Source organism: Lepidochelys kempii, chromosome 2, assembly GCF_965140285.1.
Source record: "Lepidochelys kempii isolate rLepKem1 chromosome 2, rLepKem1.hap1, whole genome shotgun sequence".
Taxonomy (NCBI): domain Eukaryota; kingdom Metazoa; phylum Chordata; order Testudines; family Cheloniidae; genus Lepidochelys; species Lepidochelys kempii.
Genome location: NC_136381.1, coordinates 91,588,449 through 91,610,839, shown reverse-complemented (window position 1 = coordinate 91,610,839; position 22,391 = coordinate 91,588,449). Strand labels below are relative to the sequence as shown.

At 41.4% G+C, this 22,391-nt stretch overlaps 1 protein-coding gene across 4 annotated transcripts in view; it reads left to right on the top strand.

The window, feature by feature from the left end:
* CEP76 (centrosomal protein 76) overlaps nt 1–22,391 on the top strand; it is a 45,348-nt gene that overhangs the window by 8,776 nt on the left and 14,181 nt on the right. For 2 of the 4 annotated variants that reach the window (XM_073331648.2, XM_073331649.2), the window contains exons 2-9: nt 1,962–2,117; nt 2,496–2,577; nt 3,000–3,224; nt 4,752–4,937; nt 7,185–7,282; nt 9,855–9,983; nt 12,599–12,790; nt 15,036–15,202. In XM_073331648.2, coding sequence (XP_073187749.2) covers nt 1,962–2,117; nt 2,496–2,577; nt 3,000–3,224; nt 4,752–4,937; nt 7,185–7,282; nt 9,855–9,983; nt 12,599–12,790; nt 15,036–15,202 — 1,235 coding nt within the window. Of the gene's footprint in view, nt 1–1,961; nt 2,118–2,495; nt 2,578–2,999; nt 3,225–4,751; nt 4,938–7,184; nt 7,283–9,854; nt 9,984–12,598; nt 12,791–15,035; nt 15,203–22,391 lie in introns of those variants that run through there. The other 2 variants (XM_073331655.2, XM_073331654.2) reach the window with 2 other exon arrangements.

Genomic DNA, 22,391 nt, shown 5'->3' with positions numbered 1-22,391 from the left:
GGGCGGGGAGGTGAGGTGGACAAGCGGGCTGAGGAGGTGAACGGGGAGGCAGGCGAATGGTGAGAAGGAGAGTGGCGGGCTGCGTGGGCATGCTGGACAGACGGTGACGAAACTAGCAGGTGGGGCGGCGAGAAGGAGAGCGGTGGGGTGGGCAGACGGGGGTGCGCCGGACGGACAGCGGGAAGGCAAGTGGTGGGACAGCAGGGAGATGGGTGGCGGTGTGTGTGTGAGGAGGTAAGCGGCGGACAGTGAGGAGAGAAGACTAGCGGCTAATTTGTCCCGGGACCTGCACCCTCCTAGGGATGGCCCTGCCTAGGACTAAATCAATAATTGCTTCTCCCCTTATGGGTTCCAAGACTGGCTGTTCTAAGAAGCAGTCCTTAATGGTGTCTAAAAATTGTATATCTGCATCCCGTCCTGTGATATACCCAGTCAGGAGTTAGTTGAAATTCTCTACTTTTGTTGGGAATGTAGAAATGCTTTCAATAGAGAGAGGAAGCTCAGTGCACTCAAATGTTGTTTTTATTGGTTTTAATGACTGCTGACAAATTATTAGCAAATAAAAATCATTATATGCGCAATTTGGAAGTGAAGGTGAAAGGCAGCTGCAAAATTACCAGTATAATGTAGGGAAGTATTTTGTGATTTCTCCTGTTTTTGGAAACCGGTGATGACTATTCGCCCCACAGTCAAAATGGGAAATACATTGTGTACTGTATTACTGTTTCATCTGGACTGCTGTTTTTTTGCAGGACTGTTAATTTTAATCCACTACCATGCTGCTCAGAAGTGTCTAGTTCTAAAGAGCACTATGCTTTTATTAAGGGATATGGCTTATTTAAATATTGTAGGAGTATCAAAAAGGTAGTGTTTTTAAATCCTGTCTGAGATTGGGTAGATTGTTGTACAGGATGTAATATGAAGTTACTCCTGGTGGAATTCTGCACCAAAAAATTTAAAAGTTTGTGCACAATATTTTAAAATTCTGCATATTTTATTTGTCAAAATAACACAATATAATCCTACCAGTTTCAATTATTTTGGTCATTTATTTCAAAATACCTGTCAGCATGTATGTCTATAACAATACAGACAACACAAAAGATTCAGGAAATGTTTTTTGACAAATAGATTCCTTACTAGGCATATTAATACAGAACTCTGAGTAATAATTCATTTAAACTACAATACAGAACCGTATTTCCTGCACCCCTCAGAAGAAGTGCAAAGGCTTGGGGGAGTCGGGGTAACAGAGGAGCTGAGGGAAAAGGAAGTAAATTGCTGGGGAAGAGCCTGGGTGTGAACTTGGAGGGTTGTTTGGTATGGGTGGCAAAAGTATGTAACAGATATTTTGGGGGGGTGGGGAGGGATTGTTGGGGAGCTTCCCCCATGAAGACCCTGGCTGACCCCTGGCCTCTCCCATTCAGTCAGGCACATCTGCCCCAGTCCCCATGTGTCTCCATGCCCTTATCCAGCCACTCCCCTGTCCCTATGTAGCTCTGCACCCCCTCCCCCATCACCATGTGTCTCTGTGCCCTCATGCAGTCACCCTCTGTCCCTATGTCTCCCTGTACCCCCCTCCCCCATCCCAATGTGTCTCTGCACCTCCTCCCCGGCCCCCACGTGGCCCTGTGCCTCCACTCCCATTCAGCCCCTGCCGCAGTCTGTCCAACCCCACCCCCACCCCACCCCAACACCCTACGCTGTCTGTCTCCCCATAGCCCTTGTCTACTGACCTGGCCACAGGCGCGGTGAAGAAGGCAGGCTTTCTCTTCCTTAGCTAGCTGCGAGCTGCAGCTTTGTTCTATCTCCACAGCGCCCTCTGGTGGGTATAAGGCAGAACAGCAACAATTTGGCAGAAGCTTTTTTCTGTACAAAAATTAGAAATCTGCGGGGCTCATTAATTGTTCACGTGCGCAGTTGCACAGAATTCCCCCAGGGTAATAGAGTATTCTGTTTAGATGGATGTCCATGGCAGAATCCGAGAAGTACTTGCTGAGACTATACGTGAAGAATTAGTGCCCGAGCATCAACAGTTATCCGCAGAAGATCTGATGAAAGCCCTAAGACGACGAGGAATCATTGATGATGTTATGAAAGAACTTACATTTGTAACCGTGAGTAACTTTTGAAAAAGAAAATATGTGAAACAGAGTGAAAATATCATCATCTTGGCATTGTGGAAATTCTTTCCCTAGAAAGTGAAAGCTCAATGCACTCAAATGTTACTTCTATTAGCTTTAATAATTGCTACCAAATTGTTAGCAAATCAGTTTAACATTTACTCTGACGTCATTGAATAACACTATTGTTTCTGAAATCAGTTGAAGTTGTGTACAGTATTAAACTATCCAGTCGGATGGAAGATACTAGCCACTCGTGAGAAGGGTGATGTTTGAGGCATTGTGGGGGTGGGAGTGAGGGATTCTCAGGGTTTCAAGAGCATGATATCCTTCCTTGATTCTTTAAAAAATGTCTTTTAACTATAATTCTAGGATATGAATGACCGAGAGATGCCTTCAACTCCAAAACCTTCTACACATTTTGTTGACAGACAACCTCCAGTACTGCAAAAAAGTATGTTTTTGTTAATTTAATATCTGGGTCATAGTTCCGTAAGAAATATTAAATTTTACTTAAAAATGTAAGGCTAACTATTTATTTGAACTTTTGATTGTTTTAGTAATTCAGTTAAAATAATTTCCATATTGTACAGAAAGCAAGCGGTTTTCCTGTTTATCAAAAGGAAATAAAACAGTGTATATAGCAGAAAGACATGCCATGTAAGCAGCAGCAGGAACAATAACAACAAATCACACATTTTAGCATAAATTGAAATGTTTGCCAAATATTTTAAGAACCAGTTTTATCCATTCTTTCAAACATTTTCTTTGGAAGTGTGTCTTGTGATGATCTTTTTGTATTTCTTTGCTGATGTTTTAAATACATTTCTTAAGATGTGTTGGCAGTTTCTTCACATTTATTGCTACACTTTGCAGCTAACATTGACCCAACACGGAGGTATCTTTACCTTCAGGTTTTGGGTGGAAAAGCTTTTCTGGAACATCTGCAAGAACCTGAACCTTTCCCTGGTCAAATTTGTTCTACCTTCACTCTGTGTTTGCACTTTCGAAACCAACGTTTCCGCTCTAAGCCCGTCCCATGTGCCTGTGAACCAGATTTTCATGATGGTTTTTTACTTGAAATACACAAGGATAGCCTAGGTAAGGAACACTGTAAATCTGAAAATAGATGTCATGTATTGTGCTAACCTTATGGAGTTGTTTAAAATTATTTGATACTATTTTGATCAATAATATACCAAATGCAGGTGAAAGTGTTCATTGTCTGATACTTTATTTCTTCAAAACTACGTTTTTCTAATCATGATTTAGTTGGAAATATAGGGAATGTTTGTGACCGTTGAGATAATTTTTGAGTATTTATCATATCAGAATTAAAACATGTAGATGGATTAGATTACATTAGGGGTTGTTAATAATATTAGCTCGTCAATATAGATGGTGGCCACTGCCACATCTATTGTTGGCTGTAGGCTTTGGTACAATAATGCCAATTCCTTTCCTAAAGGGATAGAGAGAGAATATATTAACTTAGAAAAAACAGTCAAAATATGTTTGAAAAAGGAGTTTAATGGGCAAGATTATTACCATGTTGTAAACCTCCAAAATATTTTAATTGAATTAACAAGATGAAACAGGATGTATGTCATGCTGGAATATAGCTGTGCCTTGGCTGCATAGTTCAAGGCTAGAAGTCTTGTAGCCACTCAGACTAGACATATATTCCATTGTCCTATTGAAAATATTAGAAGGCCCTATCAGTGATTTTTATATTGTACCAAAATAATGTATAGTTCTTTTGTTAAATTAGTCAGATAGTAAAACAGCAGATGAAGATTCCACATTCATGCATAAAGTGGTACAAATGAAAACCTAGGAATGTAAGAGTTGTTGTACCACATCAGATCAATGGCTCACCGACGTTACCTTCTTTTGAAGCATCTGGTATTAGAAAGCCCACACAAGATTATTATGGAATAACCTGACTATAGGGGAAGTTTCTTTCTAACTGCTGTCAGTTAGTAGTTGGCTTGTGCCCTGAAGCGTGATGGTTATATTATTTATTTTTTAAAGTATCCCAGCTAATGTAATTGAGGATATTCTCATTAAATGCCTATCTTTTTAAAAAAAATTTATTAAGTGCTTTCCTCAAATGTGTCTTGTGGTAATGAGTTCCATGGGTTAAGTATGCATCGTGGTTTTAAAAAAAACAAACTCAGTATTTCCTTTTATCAGTTTTAAATTTACCTTCTCATTTAACTGAATGTCTCATTGTTCTTGTATTATTAGAAGGGCCAAATAAGAGTGCCAGAAAGTTTACTTTCCTTCGAACAGTCATTATTCTCTGTACTTGCATCTTTGCCCCTTCCATTTGTCACCTCTGTAAACTAAACAACCCTAATATTTTCAGTCTTTCCTCATATGGAAGTCTTTCCATGCCTCTATCATAATTTATCTCTGAACCCCTTCTATTTCTCCTATATCTTCTTTTGAGATTGGGGGAGATGAGTGGCCAGAACTGATTGCTTTCTAATTTAAACCAATTTAAAACAAAGTTTTAGAGGACGTAACTGTGTGTTCTCTTAAAGCAATTCTAGTGGGGAGCATTTGTAATGACGATATTGTGATTAATGTCCTTGTTATTTTGTATTGGTCTAATAATGGCAGGTGACGGAAGTAAGATGGTGGATTCAACCACTATGTTATCAATATGTGATCCAGTGCATATGGTTCTGATCAAAACTGACACATTTGGTGAGACCACATTAGTGGCATCCTATTTTTTGGAATGGCGATCAGTCCTTGGTGCAGAGAACAGAGTAACAAATGTTGCTGTAGAACTTCTGGGTGTAGGTAAGATTAAAAGCTTCAGCTATAATGGCAAACTAAATATTGTATAAAAATTGCTTGTGGCTGAAACCAGTACTTACAATATGGCTTTGTCGTTTGGCTAACTAACATAGAATAATATCTCCTAATAAATTACATGGGATACCTGTAATCAGATTCTTCTTTACAGTTATCTAATATACAAAATATTCCAAATTCGCTTCTATGATTGGAGAAATTATGAGGTGGGACCTCCCCTCTGTTTGTATTCTAAAGAGCTTAAATAAATAACCAGGCAAGACCACCTAGCCAGACAGATCCAAAAGATGAGGCTGATCCACCACCAGGAAGTTCTAGGGTTAGCCTGCTGAGAAGCACATTTCCACTTATTGTGAAAAGGGAGGATGCTGGATTTTCACCAAGGTGCTGTCCTTGAACCCTGGATAGGAGCTTCATATTTTGTCAGCCTCTAGCTAGTAGCTATGTCAAATCGGAAATTCCAACTTCCGCAGCAAATGGAAGGGAGAAGGCTCTTTCTATTTACCTTCTCTAGAGCTTCCTGACTGCTGCAAGGGGTGAGGAGGAAAGAAGTCTCTGGACTCCACCTGTCAGCCTTTGTGTTTGCTCCCTTTTTACGGGTGAATATTTCCCTGTCTGCCTCTTCTGCTCATAGCCCTGCAGAGCATCACTGGTGTGAAACTGACATTCTTCACAATTTCATTGGTGTTCACGGAGTTCTGAATAGCAGTTTTAAAACTAGCCACAGAGAGCACAGTGTTAGGCTCTCAGTTCTACATGTTACCATGATTGAATAAAGCATGTTGCTGCTAAGATAATAGTTCAGTTTTAAATGTATAGGTTTATCATTAAGCGTAGTTTTAATACATGATTTTTTTCCAAATTGGGATGGAACTTTTAATTCTTGAGGCACTATAGTTTAATGGACCAGACATGGGTAGGTGGAAGAAGATCACCCTAAGATCTTTGACTTCTAATCCTAGCTCTGCAATAGACTCACTTTTTACTCTTGGGTAGGTCACTTGAGTATTTTCTGTCACAATTGCTACATCTGTAAAACAGGAACAACTTGTCTACATATTTTAGAATTCTGTTGTGAGGATTAAATAATTACTGTTTTTGAAGTATTTTGAACATTTTTGGTATTACAGAAGTGCTAATTTAAAAAAATCTTTTTTTTTTTTTTTTGATGGATTAGTCCAGTGTTGATGTAAGGAGTAAAACCCTGACATGAAGCTTGTTTAAGGAAAAACAACCCTACTATGACCATACCATTGTTTATATTACCTTCAATACTTTTGTGGATTTTTTAAAATTAAATAAAAAGAACCAAATAGCTCACTGACAAAATGAGATTATTCAAGAAGTTTAACACACAACCACAGACTTGGGTAGAAGAGGGTCTGAGAAGTACACACAAACCATTTGAGTGTAAGGATTTGAATAATTTTTAGTTATTAATGGAAAAACTCCTGTGATTTTTCTACTTGTTCGTTCAGTTAAAGCATTAAAATCTATAGAACCACTATCTCGTCCTCTTTCAAACTCCCCTTAAGTCTTACCTGTGTTGTGATGTATTTTGTAGATGCTGCCATTTGATGTAGCTAGACCAGTGGTTCTCAAACTTTTGTACTGATGACTCCTTTCACATAGCAAGCCTCTGAGTGCAACCCCCCCGCTTATAAATTAAAAACACTTTTTTTTTTATATTTAACACTATTATAAATGCTGGAGGTGAAGTGGGGTTTGCAACTCCCCCCCCCCCCAGGTAATAACCTTGTGACCCCCTGTTTGAGAACCCCTGAGCTAGACAAATAGCTGGCTGATACTGTTGCTTATGTTGCTAATTTCACTGTTGCCTCATCCTCTTCGAAATATTTGTTTCTTACACCTGTTAACATCAGGTCATAATCCTAAATTGTGAGATCTCTGGGGCAATGACTGTCAGTTTTTTGTGGGGGAATTTTTTAAACCTTTTTGTACAGTACTTAATGTAGTGGGTCCCTTATCCTTGATTGGGGCCTCAAGATGCTGCTGTCCTACATATAATAAAGTACACACACAAATATTTAAGCATCAATCTAATATGATCGTAAGAAAAACTTGCATCTTTCTTTTCAGAATTAAAATGGATAGATAATTTTTTTTTAAATTATTTAACTTTTTTGTGTTCATTCTTGGTTGACTGATCTATATGTCATAGATGCCTCTGAAATTTTCAGTGAATTGATCAAGCAGTATTTTTGTTCAAAGGTACAGAATCAAAGGTTTCTGTTGGAGTCCTAAATATCAAACTTGAGATGTACCCACAGCCAAATAAGACACTATCCCAGGAAATAGTTAATACTCAAGTAAGTCATAATTTGTACGGCGAGTGTTTGTGTTTTTGTTTTTGTAAATTCACCCAGCTGTCAGATTTCAGATGTATTGATACATAGATTCGTAGATTCCAAGGCCAGGAGGGACCATTGTCATCATGTCCCTCCTGGCCTTGGAATCTACGAAGAAGGAGGATCCTGGGAACTACAGGCCAGTCAGCCTCACCTCAGTCCCTGGAAAAATCATGGAGCAGGTCCTCAAAGAATCAATCCTGAAGCACTTGCATGAGAGGAAAGTGATCAGGAACAGCCAGCATGGATTCACCAAGGGAAGGTCATGCCTGACTAATCTAATCGCCTTTTATGATGAGATTACTGGTTCTGTGGATGAAGGGAAAGCAGTGGATGTATTGTTTCTTGACTTTAGCAAAGCTTTTGACACGGTCTCCCACAGTATTCTTGTCAGCAAGTTAAGGAAGTATGGGCTGGATGAATGCACTATAAGGTGGGTAGAAAGCTGGCTAGATTGTCGGGCTCAACGGGTAGTGATCAATGGCTCCATGTCTAGTTGGCAGCCGGTATCAAGTGGAGTGCCCCAAGGGTCGGTCCTGGGGCCGGTTTTGTTCAATATCTTCATAAATGATCTGGAGGATGGTGTGGATTGCACTCTCAGCAAATTTGCGGATGATACTAAACTGGGAGGAGTGGTAGATACGCTGGAGGGGAGGGATAGGATACAGAAGGACCTAGACAAATTGGAGGATTGGGCCAAAAGAAATCTGATGAGGTTCAATAAGGATAAGTGCAGGGTCCTGCACTTCGGACGGAAGAATCCAATGCACCGCTACAGACTAGGGACCGAATGGCTAGGCAGCAGTTCTGCGGAAAAGGACCTAGGGGTGACAGTGGACGAGAAGCTGGATATGAGTCAGCAGTGTGCCCTTGTTGCCAAGAAGGCCAATGGCATTTTGGGATGTATAAGTAGGGACATAGCGAGCAGATCGAGGGACGTGATCGTTCCCCTCTATTCGACATTGGTGAGGCCTCACCTGGAGTACTGTGTCCAGTTTTGGGCCCCAAACTTCAAGAAGGATGTGGATAAATTGGAGAGAGTCCAGCGAAGGGCAACGAAAATGATTAGGGGACTGGAACACATGAGTTATGAGGAGAGGCTGAGGGAGCTGGGATTGTTTAGCCTGCAGAAGAGAAGAATGAGGGGGGATTTGATAGCTGCTTTCAACTACCTGAAAGGGGGTTCCAAAGAGGATGGCTCTAGACTGTTCTCAATGGTAGCAGATGACAGAACGAGGAGTAATGGTCTCAAGTTGCAGTGGGAGAGGTTTAGATTGGATATTAGGAAAAACTTTTTCACTAAGAGGGTGGTGAAACACTGGAATGCGTTACCTAGGAAGGTGGTGGAATCTCCTTCCTTGGTTATTGTTAAGGTCAGGCTTGACAAAGCCCTGGCTGGGATGATTTAACTGGGAATTGGTCGTGCTTCGAGCAGGGGGTTGGACTAGGTGGCCTTCTGGGGTCCCTTCCAACCCTGATATTCTATGATTCTATGATTCATGTAATCTGACTTTCTGTGTAACACTGGTTAGAGAGCTTCCCCAAAAGAATGCCTAGAGCATATCTCTTTGAAAAGCATCCAATCTTGATTTAAAAATTTCCAGTGATGGAGAATTCACCGTGACCCTTCGCAAACTGTTGCAATGGTTAATTACCATTGCTGTTAAAAAATTTACCCCTTATTTCCAGTCTGAATTTGTCTAGCGTCCATTTCTAGCTGTTGAGTTGGGTTATGTCGTCCTCTGTTAAATTGAAGAGCCCATTTTCAAATATTTGTTCTCTATGTAGGTACTTATAGACTGTAATCAAATCACTCCTTAACCTTCTTTTTGTTAAACTAAATAAACTGAGCTCCTTGAGTCTTTCACTAGACGTATACAAAGTATTTTTCTCTGACATTGGATTTTGAAATTGTCTTGAAGAATATTCATGTTGAACAATTATATTCATCTAAATATTCCCTATAAGGAGCTGTTTCTTCTTTGTAATTTTAAAAAAAGATCATTCACAATTTTATTTCAAACTACATCACCATGTACATTTTATCCTTTAAACCTAATTTAATCACCTTTAAGCAGCAAAATAAGGTAGCTTCAGCGCATTTCTTTTCCTTGTATACATGACATATGTGTTTGTCTTCTTACTACCTTTCCCCTCATGATGAAAGCCAGTAAATATTAATATGAAGATTCAGAGAGGTTGTCCTCCATTTTCATTAATAAGACACACGACACTGATGACAAATCTACTAGCTCTTTGGTGTGTTAGCATCCAAATAAGAAGTATAACACTAAGTTTTCATTAGTTTTTAGGAAATATTTCAAACCCTAAATAAGATTACTTTCAGCACTTGTATAAGTGTTATTTTAAATACTAAGCTGCTTTATTTATTTATTTTAATTTATTTTTAAGAATGAAAAGATTTGATGCTCCCACTGCTTACTATGGTGACTGTTAACAGTTTAGAATTTTCTCTCATAGCATTAATGTATATCAGGAATATTAAAGTTAAATATATTTATTTTTACTGTAGCTTGCCTTAGAACGGCAGAAAACAGCAGAAAAAGAGCGTTTGTTTCTTGTGTATGCTAAGCAGTGGTGGAGAGAATACTTGCAGATCAGGCCTTCACACAACACAAGGCTGGTAAAGATTTTTGCACAGGTTTGTGAATTCTTCTAAAAGATTGAAATATCTGCTCTACTCACAATTTAAGGTATTTTAATTGTACGTACAGACTACAGGTATAAGTAACCTATTTTGCATAAGAGTGTATATTTCTAGGTACAGAATGCATGTTTCAATGTGATATAAAATTTCATCCTTATGAATTTGAGATTTCTGCATTACTTACAAGTGGCAAAACCTGAAGTGATTTATGCAGGTCATTCCAAACAAGTTCTTATGCCACACTAAAACATCATGTAATCTATATATGCCAGATGCCTTACGGAACAACTTTTAAGACTATTTTAGAGTTTTAAAAATTATCATGGGACTGTTTTATTGAAGCGGCGCAGAGATTAATAATGTTAGAATAAATCCCAGTAGAGATAGATAGAGAAGACGAGAGAGAGAGAGTCAAAGTTGCATGGTGAACTTATTTATCATATGGTTACCACCTCTACATATGTAACATGGAAGTATATAAATGTAAGTCATGGCTGAGTTATGGCTGCCTGCGCTCTGCCTACTATTTCATCTTGTTCAGAATTGTGATGAGCTTCAAACAGCTGCCACGTCTCTTAAGCCAATCTGCCAGAGAAATATTTTCTCCTCCACCCAAATATGGATTTCCCTCCCGAAAGTTATATCTGACCAAGGCCTGAACACAAACATCTCACATCTTTGAAGTCCATTATTTCGTGAAGCTGCAAGCCTAAATAAAAGAAACTAAAAACTTCTATTCCTAGAATACACTTTCTGTAATCCATGTGGTGCATACAGTAATTCCTCACTTAATGTCCTCCCGCTTAATGTTGTTTCAAAGTTATGTCGCTGCTCAATTAGGGAACATGCTCGTTTAAAGTTGTGCAGTGCTCCCTTATAACATCGTTTGGTTGCCTGCTCTGTACACTGCATGTAAGATTTTGTGGAAGAGCAGTGACTTTACAAGGGAGCATTGCACAAGTTCCTCTTCTCCACTCCTCCTCCTCCCTCCCAGAAAGTCCTACGCGCTGCCAAACAGCTGTTTGGCAGCAGGGAAGTGCTGGGAGGGAGGGGGAAGAGTGGGGAAGCAACGCATCTCTGCTCTTCCCTCCCCCCCGCAAGTCCTAAGCCTTCCAAACAGCTGTTTGGCAGCACATAGGACTTTCTGGGGACGGGGAAGGAGTGGAGATGTAGCATGCTCTGGAGAGGAGGTGTATTGGGGTGGGAAGAGGTGGGCCTGGAGTGGAGTGGTGACGGGAAGACATGGGCCTGGAGCATCCCCCAGCAAAGTCGGCTCCTGTTCTTCTCCAGGTAAGCTGCCACTGCTGCTGTGAAGGTGCTTCCTAGCATCCTTGCCTGCAGCGGGCTGTGACTGTGTGGGGTAAACCAGGGGCACTTCCCAATCACAGTACAGTATAATGCCTTTTGTCTGCCCCCCCCCCCCGAATTTCCTTGGAACCTAACCCCCCACATTTACATTAAAACTTATGGGAAAATTGGATTCGTTTAACATCGTTTCACTTAAAGTTGCATTTTTCAGGAACATAACTACAACATTAAGTGAGAAGTTAGTGTACATTATACAGAATATGTATGTTAAAAGGTTTTATTAGCGTGACCTGTATAACTTACTACTAGTTTTGCTTGACCATGTGATATTGCAGTGGTAAAAGTGAACTTTCTATACTGCTTGAAACTGTCTTAAAATTATGAAGAAGCTGATGCTGCAGGCATTCCTCATAACCCGATAGGAGATCTTTCAGAATCTTCTTCTCATTCTGATTTCTTGGAGATGTTGAGGAATATCTAAGAATTATTAGTATCTACTTGATTTTGTATGACTTAAAATAACCCCAATATGCATAAAAATAATGATGATACAATATATTTTACCTTGAAATATTGTGGGAGGCATTGGAATTAGGATGTATATCCGTAGCTCAAATCCAGCCCTGATTGGCAGTAACCTAAAGGTTTATTGCCATGTGACCATGTTAAATAGGTCTTTAGAATGAGCTGGTGAATGTTTACTGTCAGGACCTTTTTTGTCTTTTATGCAGGAACTTCTTCCCTCTTTAGTTTTAATATTTTTTGTCTTTGCATTTTACATTATATGATACTTAATGAAAAGATTTTATAATTTTATGCAGTTGCCTGTGTGGCACCCTGAGTTACTCTGGAGTGGGTGCACTTTATAAATAAAATTAACACCCTTGTTACCAATCTCAGCAGAGCTGTCAAAGATTGGCTGAGCGACTTCTCATTCCTAGAAGGGGAGGATGAAGTTGAAGCTAGTACTGCTACTACCTTGTTGTGCCTGTTCTATGGATTCAAGGACTATCTGTTGTCAATCTGGCACTTTTTAACCAAGGCTAAATTCACTTAATTTTAATTTTTCCTTTTAATACTGTTTACTTTGCTTCTAAAAGGGCATTAAAAACAAAAGAAAAGCAAATCAAAGAATTTTTTTTTAAATTACTTCTACTTTTAAAGCAAAAGATCAGAGTTAGCTACACACAGGTTTCATCTTGCTGTGCAGCTGTTCATTCCCAGAAAAGATTGATGGCATTTTGTTTTCACACGGAACTTTGGTTAATCCCCATTCATCACAATTTTTTTTTAATGTTCAGGATGAAAATGGGATAAACCGTCCAGTGTGTTCATATGTCAGACCACTTCGAGCAGGCCGGTTGCTGGACACACCCAGGCAAGCTGCAAGATTTGTTAATGTCCTTGGTTATGAAAGAGCCCCTGTCATTGGAGGAGGTGGTGGTAAACAAGAACAGTGGTGCACCCTTCTGGCTTTTCTGTGTAGAAATAAGGTATAATGGGATATTCCTTTGTGTAACTGCAGTGCTATATTTTTAATTATTTAAAGTGACTAATATTTTATACGTTGAAAAATATACACATTAAACTCTATTTCGAAGGGGATATGTTCTAAATTACAAATGATAACCCGTGCCTATCATGTATTTTTCATATCATGACATATACATTAAACAATAGGCAAAGAATGTTTTGAATGATCCATAGAAAGGTGAAAAGTCTCTTACAAGCCTCTCTTTCTGAGGGGGGTTATGCTATAAACAGGTTGGAAACAAATCTTTGTTTTCAATTTTCACAATGTACATTAGATGAGTAGGGACTGTACAGTTTATGGATTGCATCTACTGTATATCTGAATAAATATCTTCTTTCATCACGAATAATCACAGACTGCAACAAAGAGAAGCAAGAATCTTCTGTACACCCCCCCCACCACCACTAAAGTGCTGCCACCTCTGAAGGGTTAAACCATAAAAAATAATTACACCTGTATGTTTATCATAGGAAGTGCAGAATACCATAGCCAACTGAAATTGCAGACAGAATTTAAATAGGCAAATGTAGTTTCCCACATTTAAAATTTGAATATTAGAATTAGAATATTACACTATTCCTATGAAAGGTCCATGGGATCTTTAATGAGCACAAATGGATAGAATCTTGGTTTAATTTCTTATCCTTCAACATCATAATGACCCCTAATATCAGGTGGGGGCTCTATAGACTCACCAACATTGCTTTCAGTAAGTGCTTTTTAGGGGGTTTTACATTAGCATTGAAACCTCTTCGGGGTATAAAATAATAAATTTTAGCAAAACATACAACATCATTAGAATAATTGAGGAATGCAGTAGTCAATTTTTCTGAAAAGACTCATTGTCTGTACTGGAGTGTTATGCTTCATGCAGTACTTTTGGAAAACTTTTTTTCTTAGAGGTGAGAATAGATGTATTTTAAGGAAAACAACTTCTGATCTTTTTTGTAAAAATTTGGAAACCATATGTTTTTGTTGGAGAAATGCAAAACTCTGACGTAATATTTGAGTCACAGTTTTATAAAATCTCAGCTAACTTTAGGATATCTGAGATCGCTTTCAGTATTTAATTCATTCTTGGAATTATTCGGTATATATTTCAAATAATTGCTTTACAACTTCTGAAAGATGTTCTTTTGTAGTTGAGAGTTGTATTTAGCTGCATTAATTTTCTTTTAACCATTACTGAGATTTTTAAAAAAAAACTTAATTGCTTAATGATCTTAAAAAAAACTTGAGAAATAAAATCTAAAACTTCTCTTTTTTTTTTTTTCAAATTGTTTTGTAATTTGGCTTAATTATTACCTTAAGTGTGTGATAATGCAATAGAGCTTTTGTTATATTTCCAGCAGATACTTGCCTGATTTTTGTACCTTTACTATTTAACAGGACTGCTTCCTGTGTTGATGTTCTTCCAGCTCCTGTTTTGGTTTAAAGTCACTCTAAAATAAAATAAGTAGAAATATTCTTGAATAATACTCATACCCAGAGTGTGATTCAAGAGACAGAACAAAAGTTTTCTTAAAAATTGCATCACACTGATTGTTTCAGTTCAAAATGAAATTTTTGTTTTTATTTTTGGGGGTGTTTTTTAGTCTCTCTTAGAGGAAATGAAGCAATACCTCACAGAGAACCAAGAGACTTGTCAGGTGGAGAGATTTAACAGGCCACCAGAATAGAATAATAAGTTTGTCTGTGAAATGAGTTGGAGATCTCAGTCAAGTTCCTAGTGGTCAGGTGTCCACATGATGAAACCACCACAAATAAAACTGTCAGTCTCCTCTGAGAGGATGAAAATGTAACGGGGATGGAAAGTGGCACATATCTCATGCCCCTTAGAAATATTGCTTCTGGGATGCAGCTGAGGCACACTGGCAGGTTAATGCATGAACTTGCCCTCGAGTGAGTATTGTATGTATGGCTTGTTTCTTACTATTTCTTTGCTGTACCTGTCCTCTAGGTAGTACAGTCTCCATGGTTGTCAAACCTGCCACTTTCTATGAGTAATATATTCACAAAAGAATTGCAAGATACTTGATAACACACACATTGCTCATTTTTAAAAATACCTACTATTGTTTTGCTGTGCTCTTTTTGTAGATAAATTATTTTTAAAAAAAGGCTTGGGGCACCATGACTAGAAGACTTAAAAATTACTGCAATATGTGTTCATGTGGTTAATAAAAAATACATTTGTTATCTAGGGTGACTGTGAAGATCATGCTAACCTTCTGTGTAGCCTTCTCCTTGGATATGGATTGGAAGCCTTTGTTTGTGTAGGAACAAAAGCAAAAGGAGTCCCTCACACATGGGTAATGACTTGTGGGACTGATGGAACCATCACTTTTTGGGAGAGTTTAACGGGACACAGGTGAGTAAAATGAGTTTAGGGGAATTAAGATAATGTAAAATATATTTTCCAAACATAGGTAATGTCATTGCAGGTTCCCATCTTTTGGGTCTGTGTAAAAACCCATGGCACTAGAACAAGGCGCTGCCGGGTATGAGGCAAATGCCATTTCCTTATCACAGCCAGGAGCCCCGGAGGAGTTGCCACCCAGAAGTACTGAGGCTAAGCCCTGCAGGAAGTCCTGCCCTAAGGAGCATGAGAACAGCCCTCCATGATTACATGATTGGCTGGCACTCTCCATATAAACCAGGAGGCCATTTCTGGGAGTTGTCTGAGCAACGCAGACCTCTTTTGTCCTAGATCCCTTCCTCATCACTGCTCGCTGTGAGTCGCCTGGATTCCGGACTCTTATCTGTCAACTTCGGTCTGGCTCCTGACCCTGATCTTGGTTTACTGTCTTCAGCTTAGGACCCTTGCTGAGCCCGGTGCAAGACCCTGTCCCATCCTAATCCTGGTTCTCTCCCATGCTTTCAGTTTGGTAATGGACTCTGACTTTTTGACTTTGGCCTGCTCTGGCCTCAGACTGATCTTTAACTCATTATGCATTTAGAATGTTTTGCTTAAAGAGGTACGCTTAAATAGTTTAGGACCAGCAGTTACTTTGCAAGTAATATCTAGTTAGGAAAGTCCTCCAAATGCTCAATATTCATTTAAAAAACAAACTAACAGCACTTCTTGCTTGAAACAAGATTTTGTTCAAGTGAATGAAAATGGTGAAATGTTTGCTGATTTTTGTGGAATGAATGACTTGGTCACTGGAGGAACTATCTTCTCACACCATATAATTCATAAGTTGGAGGTAACCAGACCACACAACAGGGAACCAAATTGGTCATGTTACAGTTCGGCACAAATGAAGACGTTTAGAAGATGGGGGAATGCACTGCACACTAGTGATAGCTAAATTGATAACAGAAATAAGAACAAAGAAGAGATCTGAATAACAGGATGTCTATATCACAACATCACCAAGCTAAAACAGATGACAACACAAAAAGCTAGCAAACAGATACGAGGTACTTGAAGATTAAGATGATGGACAGCAGAAAGCAAATGAAAACGGGTAAAGGAAACTTTCACTAAAACATGTGAAGGAGTGCTGACATTCAGGAAGAAACATCACAACAAATGGTTATCTGAGGGTATATGGTATAAAACAGAAGATGCAAAATTAAATAAACTAAATAGTAACAAGAACACAAGATGCGGTGACTCCAGGAGAAATATACTGTAAAGAACAAAAAGAGGCCAAAAGGAGTGCTAGGAAAGGCAAATGAAACTTTATAGATAAAATGGCAACAGATGCATAGACTACTTCAGCCCAAAATGACACTAAGACACTGTACAACATCATTAGACAGTTGTCAGAAAGAAAAACAAATATCAACCTAACAACCAAGACCTCAGAAGAACTAAATACATGGAGGAAGTACTTGAGTCAACAGTTGAATGGCAAGCCAGTGGCCAATTTCCCAAGTACAGAAGAAGAAGAAATAGATGATGAGCTAGGACCTATCAGGAGAGTAGAAGTAGAGAAAGCAGTCAATCAGTTTAAAAAGTGGAAAGGCACGGGGGCCAGATAATATACTAATTGAGGTCCTTAAGGCAGACTTGAGGAACACAGTGGACATTTTGATGGGCTGATTATAAAAAAGAAGAAAAAATATGAAATCGTGAAAAAAGGGTCATATATGAAGCTTCCAAAGAAAGAAGACCTCAGTCAGTGTGAAAACTGGAAGGGCATTCAACTACTGTCTATCCCAGGTAAGGTACTTACACTTTTATTATTCTAGCCAGAATAAAGAAAATGGTAGATTCAAGGTTGTGCTAAGAATAGGCAACGATTCAGACAGGAAAAATCATGTATCGATCACATAGTAAACCTATGTATCATCATAGAACTGTTGATCAAATGACAGTCACCAGTTTATATGAATTTTACTGATTTCCAAACCCTTTGATACAGTGACAGAACAGTTTGATGGAAGTTGCTATGCCACTATAGAATCCCTCAAAAATTTGTGTACACAGTTCCGATCATCTATTAAAATAGGAAATGCCAAGTAATACGTGACTAAAGCATTCAAAGTTATTGCGAGCATCGGACAAGGATGTCTTACGTCATCCATGATCTTTTTACTGGTAGTGATTGGTTAATGACAAAAACCATAGAACACCCAAGTGGCATACAATAGACTCTCACATAGGGTATGTCTACACTACGGAATAAGGTCAAATTTATAGAAGTCGGTTTTTTAGAAATCAGTTTTATATATTCGAGTGTGTGTCCCCCCACAGAAAATGCTCTAAGTGCATTAAGTGCATTTACTCGGCAGAGTGCTTCCACAGTACCGAGGCTAGAGTCGACTTCCGGAGCGTTGCACTGTGGGTAGCTAGCCCACAGTTCCCGTAGTCTCCGCTGCCCATTGGAATTCTGGGTTGAGATCCCAATCCCTGATGGGGCTAAAACATTGTCTCGGGTGGTTCTGGGTACATATCGTCAGGCCCCCGTTCCCTCCCTCCCTCCGTGAAAGCAAGGGCAGACAATCGTTTCGCGCCTTTTTTCCTGAGTTACCTGTGCAGACGCCATACCACGGCAAGCATGGAGCCCGCTCAGGTAACCGTCACCGTATGTCTCCTGGGTGCTGGCAGACGCGGTACGGCATTGCTACACAGTAGCAGCAACCCATTGCCTTCTGGCAGCAGATGGTGCAATATGACTGGTAGCTGTCATCGTCGTGTCCGAGGTGCTCCTGGCCACGTCAGCCGGGAGCACCTGGGCAAACATGGGCACAGGGACTAAATTTGGAGTGACTTGACCAGGTCATTCTCTTTAGTCCTGCAGTCAGTCCTATTGAACCGTCTTATGGTGAGCGGGCAGGCGATACGGATTGCTAGCAGTCGTATTGTACCATCTTCTGCCGGGCAGGCAAGAGATGAGGATGGCTAGCGGTCGTACTGTACCATCTTCTGCCGAGCAGCCATGAGATGTGGATGGCATGCAGTCCTTCTGCACCGTCTGCTGCCAGCCAAAGATGTAAAAGATAGATGGAGTGGATCAAAACAAGAAATAGACCAGATTTGTTTTGTACTCATTTGCCTCCTCCCCCGTCTAGGGGACTCATTCCTCTAGGTCACACTGCAGTCACTCACAGGGAAGGTGCAGCGAGGTAAATCTAGCCATGTATCAATCAGAGGCCAGACTAACCTCCTTGTTCCAATAAGAACAATAACTTAGGTGCACCATTTCTTATTGGAACCCTCTGTGAAGTCCTGCCTGAAATACTCCTTGATGTAAAGACACCCCCTTTGTTGATTTTTAGCTCCCTGAAGCCAACCTGTAAGCCGTGTCGTCAGTCGCCCCTCCCTCCGTCAGAGCAATGGCAGACAATCGTTCCACGCCTTTTTTCTGTGTGGACACCATACCAAGGCAAGCATTGAGGCCACTCAGCTCACTTTGGCAATTAGGAGCACATTAAACACCACATGCATTATCCAGCAGTATATGCAGCACCAGAACCTGGCAGAGTGATACCAGGCGAGGAGGCGACGTCCGCGCGGTCACGTGAGTGATCAGGACATGGACACAGATTTCTCTGAAAGCATGGGCCCTGCCAATGCATGCAACATGGTGCTAATGGGGCAGGTTCGTGCTGTGGAACGCCGATTCTGGGCTCGGGAAACAAGCACAGACTGGTGGGACCGCATAGTGTTGCAGGTCTGGGACGATTCCCAGTGACTGCGAAACTTTCGCATGCGTAAGGGCACTTTCATGGAACTTTGTGACTTGCTTTACCAAGATGAGAGCAGCCCTCACAGTTGAGAAGTGAGTGGCGATAGCCCTGTGGAAGCTTGCAACGCCAGACAGCTACCAGTCATTTGGGAATCAATTTGGAGTGGGCAAATCTACTGTGGGGGCTGCTGTGATGCAAGTAGCCTACGCAATCAAAGATCTGCTGATATCAAGGGTAGTGACCCTGGGAAATGTGCAGGTCATAGTGGATGGCTTTGCTGCAATGGGATTCCCTAACTGTGGTGGGGCCATAGACGGAACCCATATCCCTATCTTGGCACCGGAGCACCAAGCCGCCGAGTACATAAACCGCAAGGGGTACTTTTCGATAGTGCTGCAAGCTCTGGTGGATCACAAGGGACGTTTCACCAACATCAATGTGGGATGGCCGGGAAAGGTACATGACGCTCGCATCTTCAGGAACTCTGGTCTGTTTCAAAAGCTGCAGAAAGGGACTTTATTCCCAGACCAGAAAATAACCATTGGGGATGTTGAAATGCCTATAGTTATCCTTGGGGACCCAGCCTACCCCTTAATGCCATGGCTTATGAAGCCGTACACAGGCAGCCTGGACAGTAGTCAGGAGCTGTTCAACTACAGGCTGAGCAAGTGCAGAATGGTGGTAGAATGTGCATTTGGACGTTTAAAGGCGCGCTGGCGCAGTTTACTGACTCGCTTAGACCTCAGCGAAACCAATATTCCCACTGTTATTACTGCTTGCTGTGTGCTCCACAATATCTGTGAGAGTAAGGGGGAGACGTTTATGGCGGGGTGGGAGGTTGAGGCAAATCGCCTGGCTGCTGGTTACGCGCAGCCAGACACCAGGGCGGTTAGAAGAGCACAGGAGGGCGCGGTACGCATCAGAGAAGCTTTGAAAACCAGTTTCATGATTGGCCAGGCTATGGTGTGAAAGTTCTGTTTCTTTCTCCTTGATGAAACCCCCCGCCCCTTGGTTCACTCTACTTCCCTGTAAGCTAACCACCCGCCCGTCCTCCCTTCGATCACCGCTTGCAGAGGCAATAAAGTCATTGTTGCTTCACATTCATGCATTCTTTATTCATTCATCACACAAATAGGGGGATGACTACCAAGGTAGCCCAGGAGGGGTGGTGGAGGAGGGAAGGAAAATGCCACACAGCACTTTAAGCACAGCACTTTAAAAGTTTACAACTTTAAAATTTATTGAATGCCAGCCTTCTTTTTTTTTTTTGGGCAATCCTCTGTGGCGGAGTGACTGGTTGGCTGGTGGCCCCCCCACTGCGTTCTTGGGCGTCTGGGTGTGGAGGCTATGGAACTTGGGGAGGACGGCGGTTGGTTACACAGGGGTTGTAGTGGCAGTCTGTGCTCCAACTGCCTTTGCTGCAGCTCAACCATACATTGGAGCATACTGGTTTGGTCCTCCAGCAGCCTCAGCATTGAATCCTGCCTCCTCTCATCACGCTGCCGCCACATTTGAGCTTCAGCTCTCTCTTCAGCCGGCCACCTCTCCTCCCGGTCATTTTGTGCTTTCCTGCACTCTGACATTATTTGCCTCCACGCATTCCTCTGTGCTCTGTCAGTGTGGGAGAACAGCATGAGCTCGGAGAACATTTCATCTCGAGTGCTTTTTTTTTTTTTCTTTCTAATCTTCACTAGCCTCTGGGAAGGAGAAGATCCTGTGATCATTGAAACACATGCAGCTGGTGGAGAAAAAAAAAGGGACAGCGGTATTTAAAAAGACACATTTTATAAAACAGTGGCTACACTCTTTCAGGGTAAACCTTGCTGTTAACATTACATACATAGCACATGTGCTTTCGTTACAAGGTCTCATTTTGCCTCCCCCCACCGCGTGGCTACCCCCTCAACCCTCTCCCCCTCTCCCTGTGGCTAACAGCGGGGAACATTTCTGTTTAGCCACAGGCAAACAGCCCAGCAGGAATGGGCTCCTCTGAGTGTCCCCTGAAGAAAAACACTCTATTTCAACCAGGTGACCATGAATTATATTTCACTCTCCTGAGGATAACACAGAGAGATAAAGAACGGATGTTGTTTGAACGCCAGCAAACATACACTGCAATACTTTGTTGTACAATGATTCCCGAATACGTGTTACTGGCCTGGAGTGGTAAAGTGTCCTACCATGAAGGACGCAATAAGGCTGCCCTGCCCAGAAACCTTTTGCAAAGGCTTTGGGAGTACATGCAGGAGAGCCGCGAATGCCAGGGCAAAGTAATCCTTTCACATGCTTGCTTTTAAACCATATATAGTATTTTAAAAGGTACACTCACCGGAGGTACCTTCTCTGCCTGCCGGGTCCAGGAAGCAGCCTTGGGTGGGTTCGGGGGATACTGGCTCCAGGTCCAGGGTTAGAAACAGTTCCTGGCTGTCGGGAAAACCGGTTTCTCCACTTGCTTGCTGTGAGCTATCTACAACAACAACATCATCATCATCTTCGTCCCCAAAACCTGCTTCTGTGTTGCCTCCATCTCCATTGAAGGAGTCAAACAACACGGCTGGGGTAGTGTTGGCTGAACCCCCTAAAATGGCACGCAGCTCATCATAGAAGCGGCATGTTTGGGCTCTGACCCGGAGCGGCCGTTCGCCTCTCTGGTTTTCTGGTAGGCTTGCCTCAGCTCCTTCAGTTTCACGCGGCACTGCTTCGGGTCCCTGTTATGGCCTCTGTCCTTCATGCCCTGGGAGATTTTGACAAAGGTTTTGGCATTTCGAAAACTGGAATGGAGTTCTGATAGCACGGATTCCTCTCCCTAAACAGCGATCAGATCCCGTACCTCCCATTCGGTCCATGCTGGAGCTCTTTTGCGATTCTGGGACTCCATCATGGTCACCTCTGCTGATGAGCTTCGCATGGTCACCTGCAGCTTGCCACGCTGGCCAAACAGGAAATGAGATGCAAAAGTTCGCGGTTCTTTTCCTGTCTACCAGGCCAGTGCATCTGAGTTGAGAGTGCTGTCCAGAGCGGTTACAATGGAGCACTCTGGGATAGCTCCCGGAGGCCAATACCGTTGAATTGTGTCCACAGTACCCCAAATTTGAACCGGCAAGGCCGCTTTAAGCGCTAATCCACTTGTCAGGGGTGGAGTAAGGAAATCGATTTTAAGAGCCCTTTAAGTCGAAATAAAGGGCTTCATCATGTGGATGGGTGCAGGTTTACTTCGATTTAACGCAGCTAAATTCGACCTAAAGTCCTAGTGTAGACCAGGGCATACAGGTTAGAGGACCTTAATTTTGCAGATGATATCAATTTGCTATTCCATTTGTCTGCTAATGCATTTGTATTGGCTTGCATGTCTCTGTGATCTCCAGGCCTTTGCACCATTAGTAGGGTTGAAAATCACCACAGAGAAAATTAATACG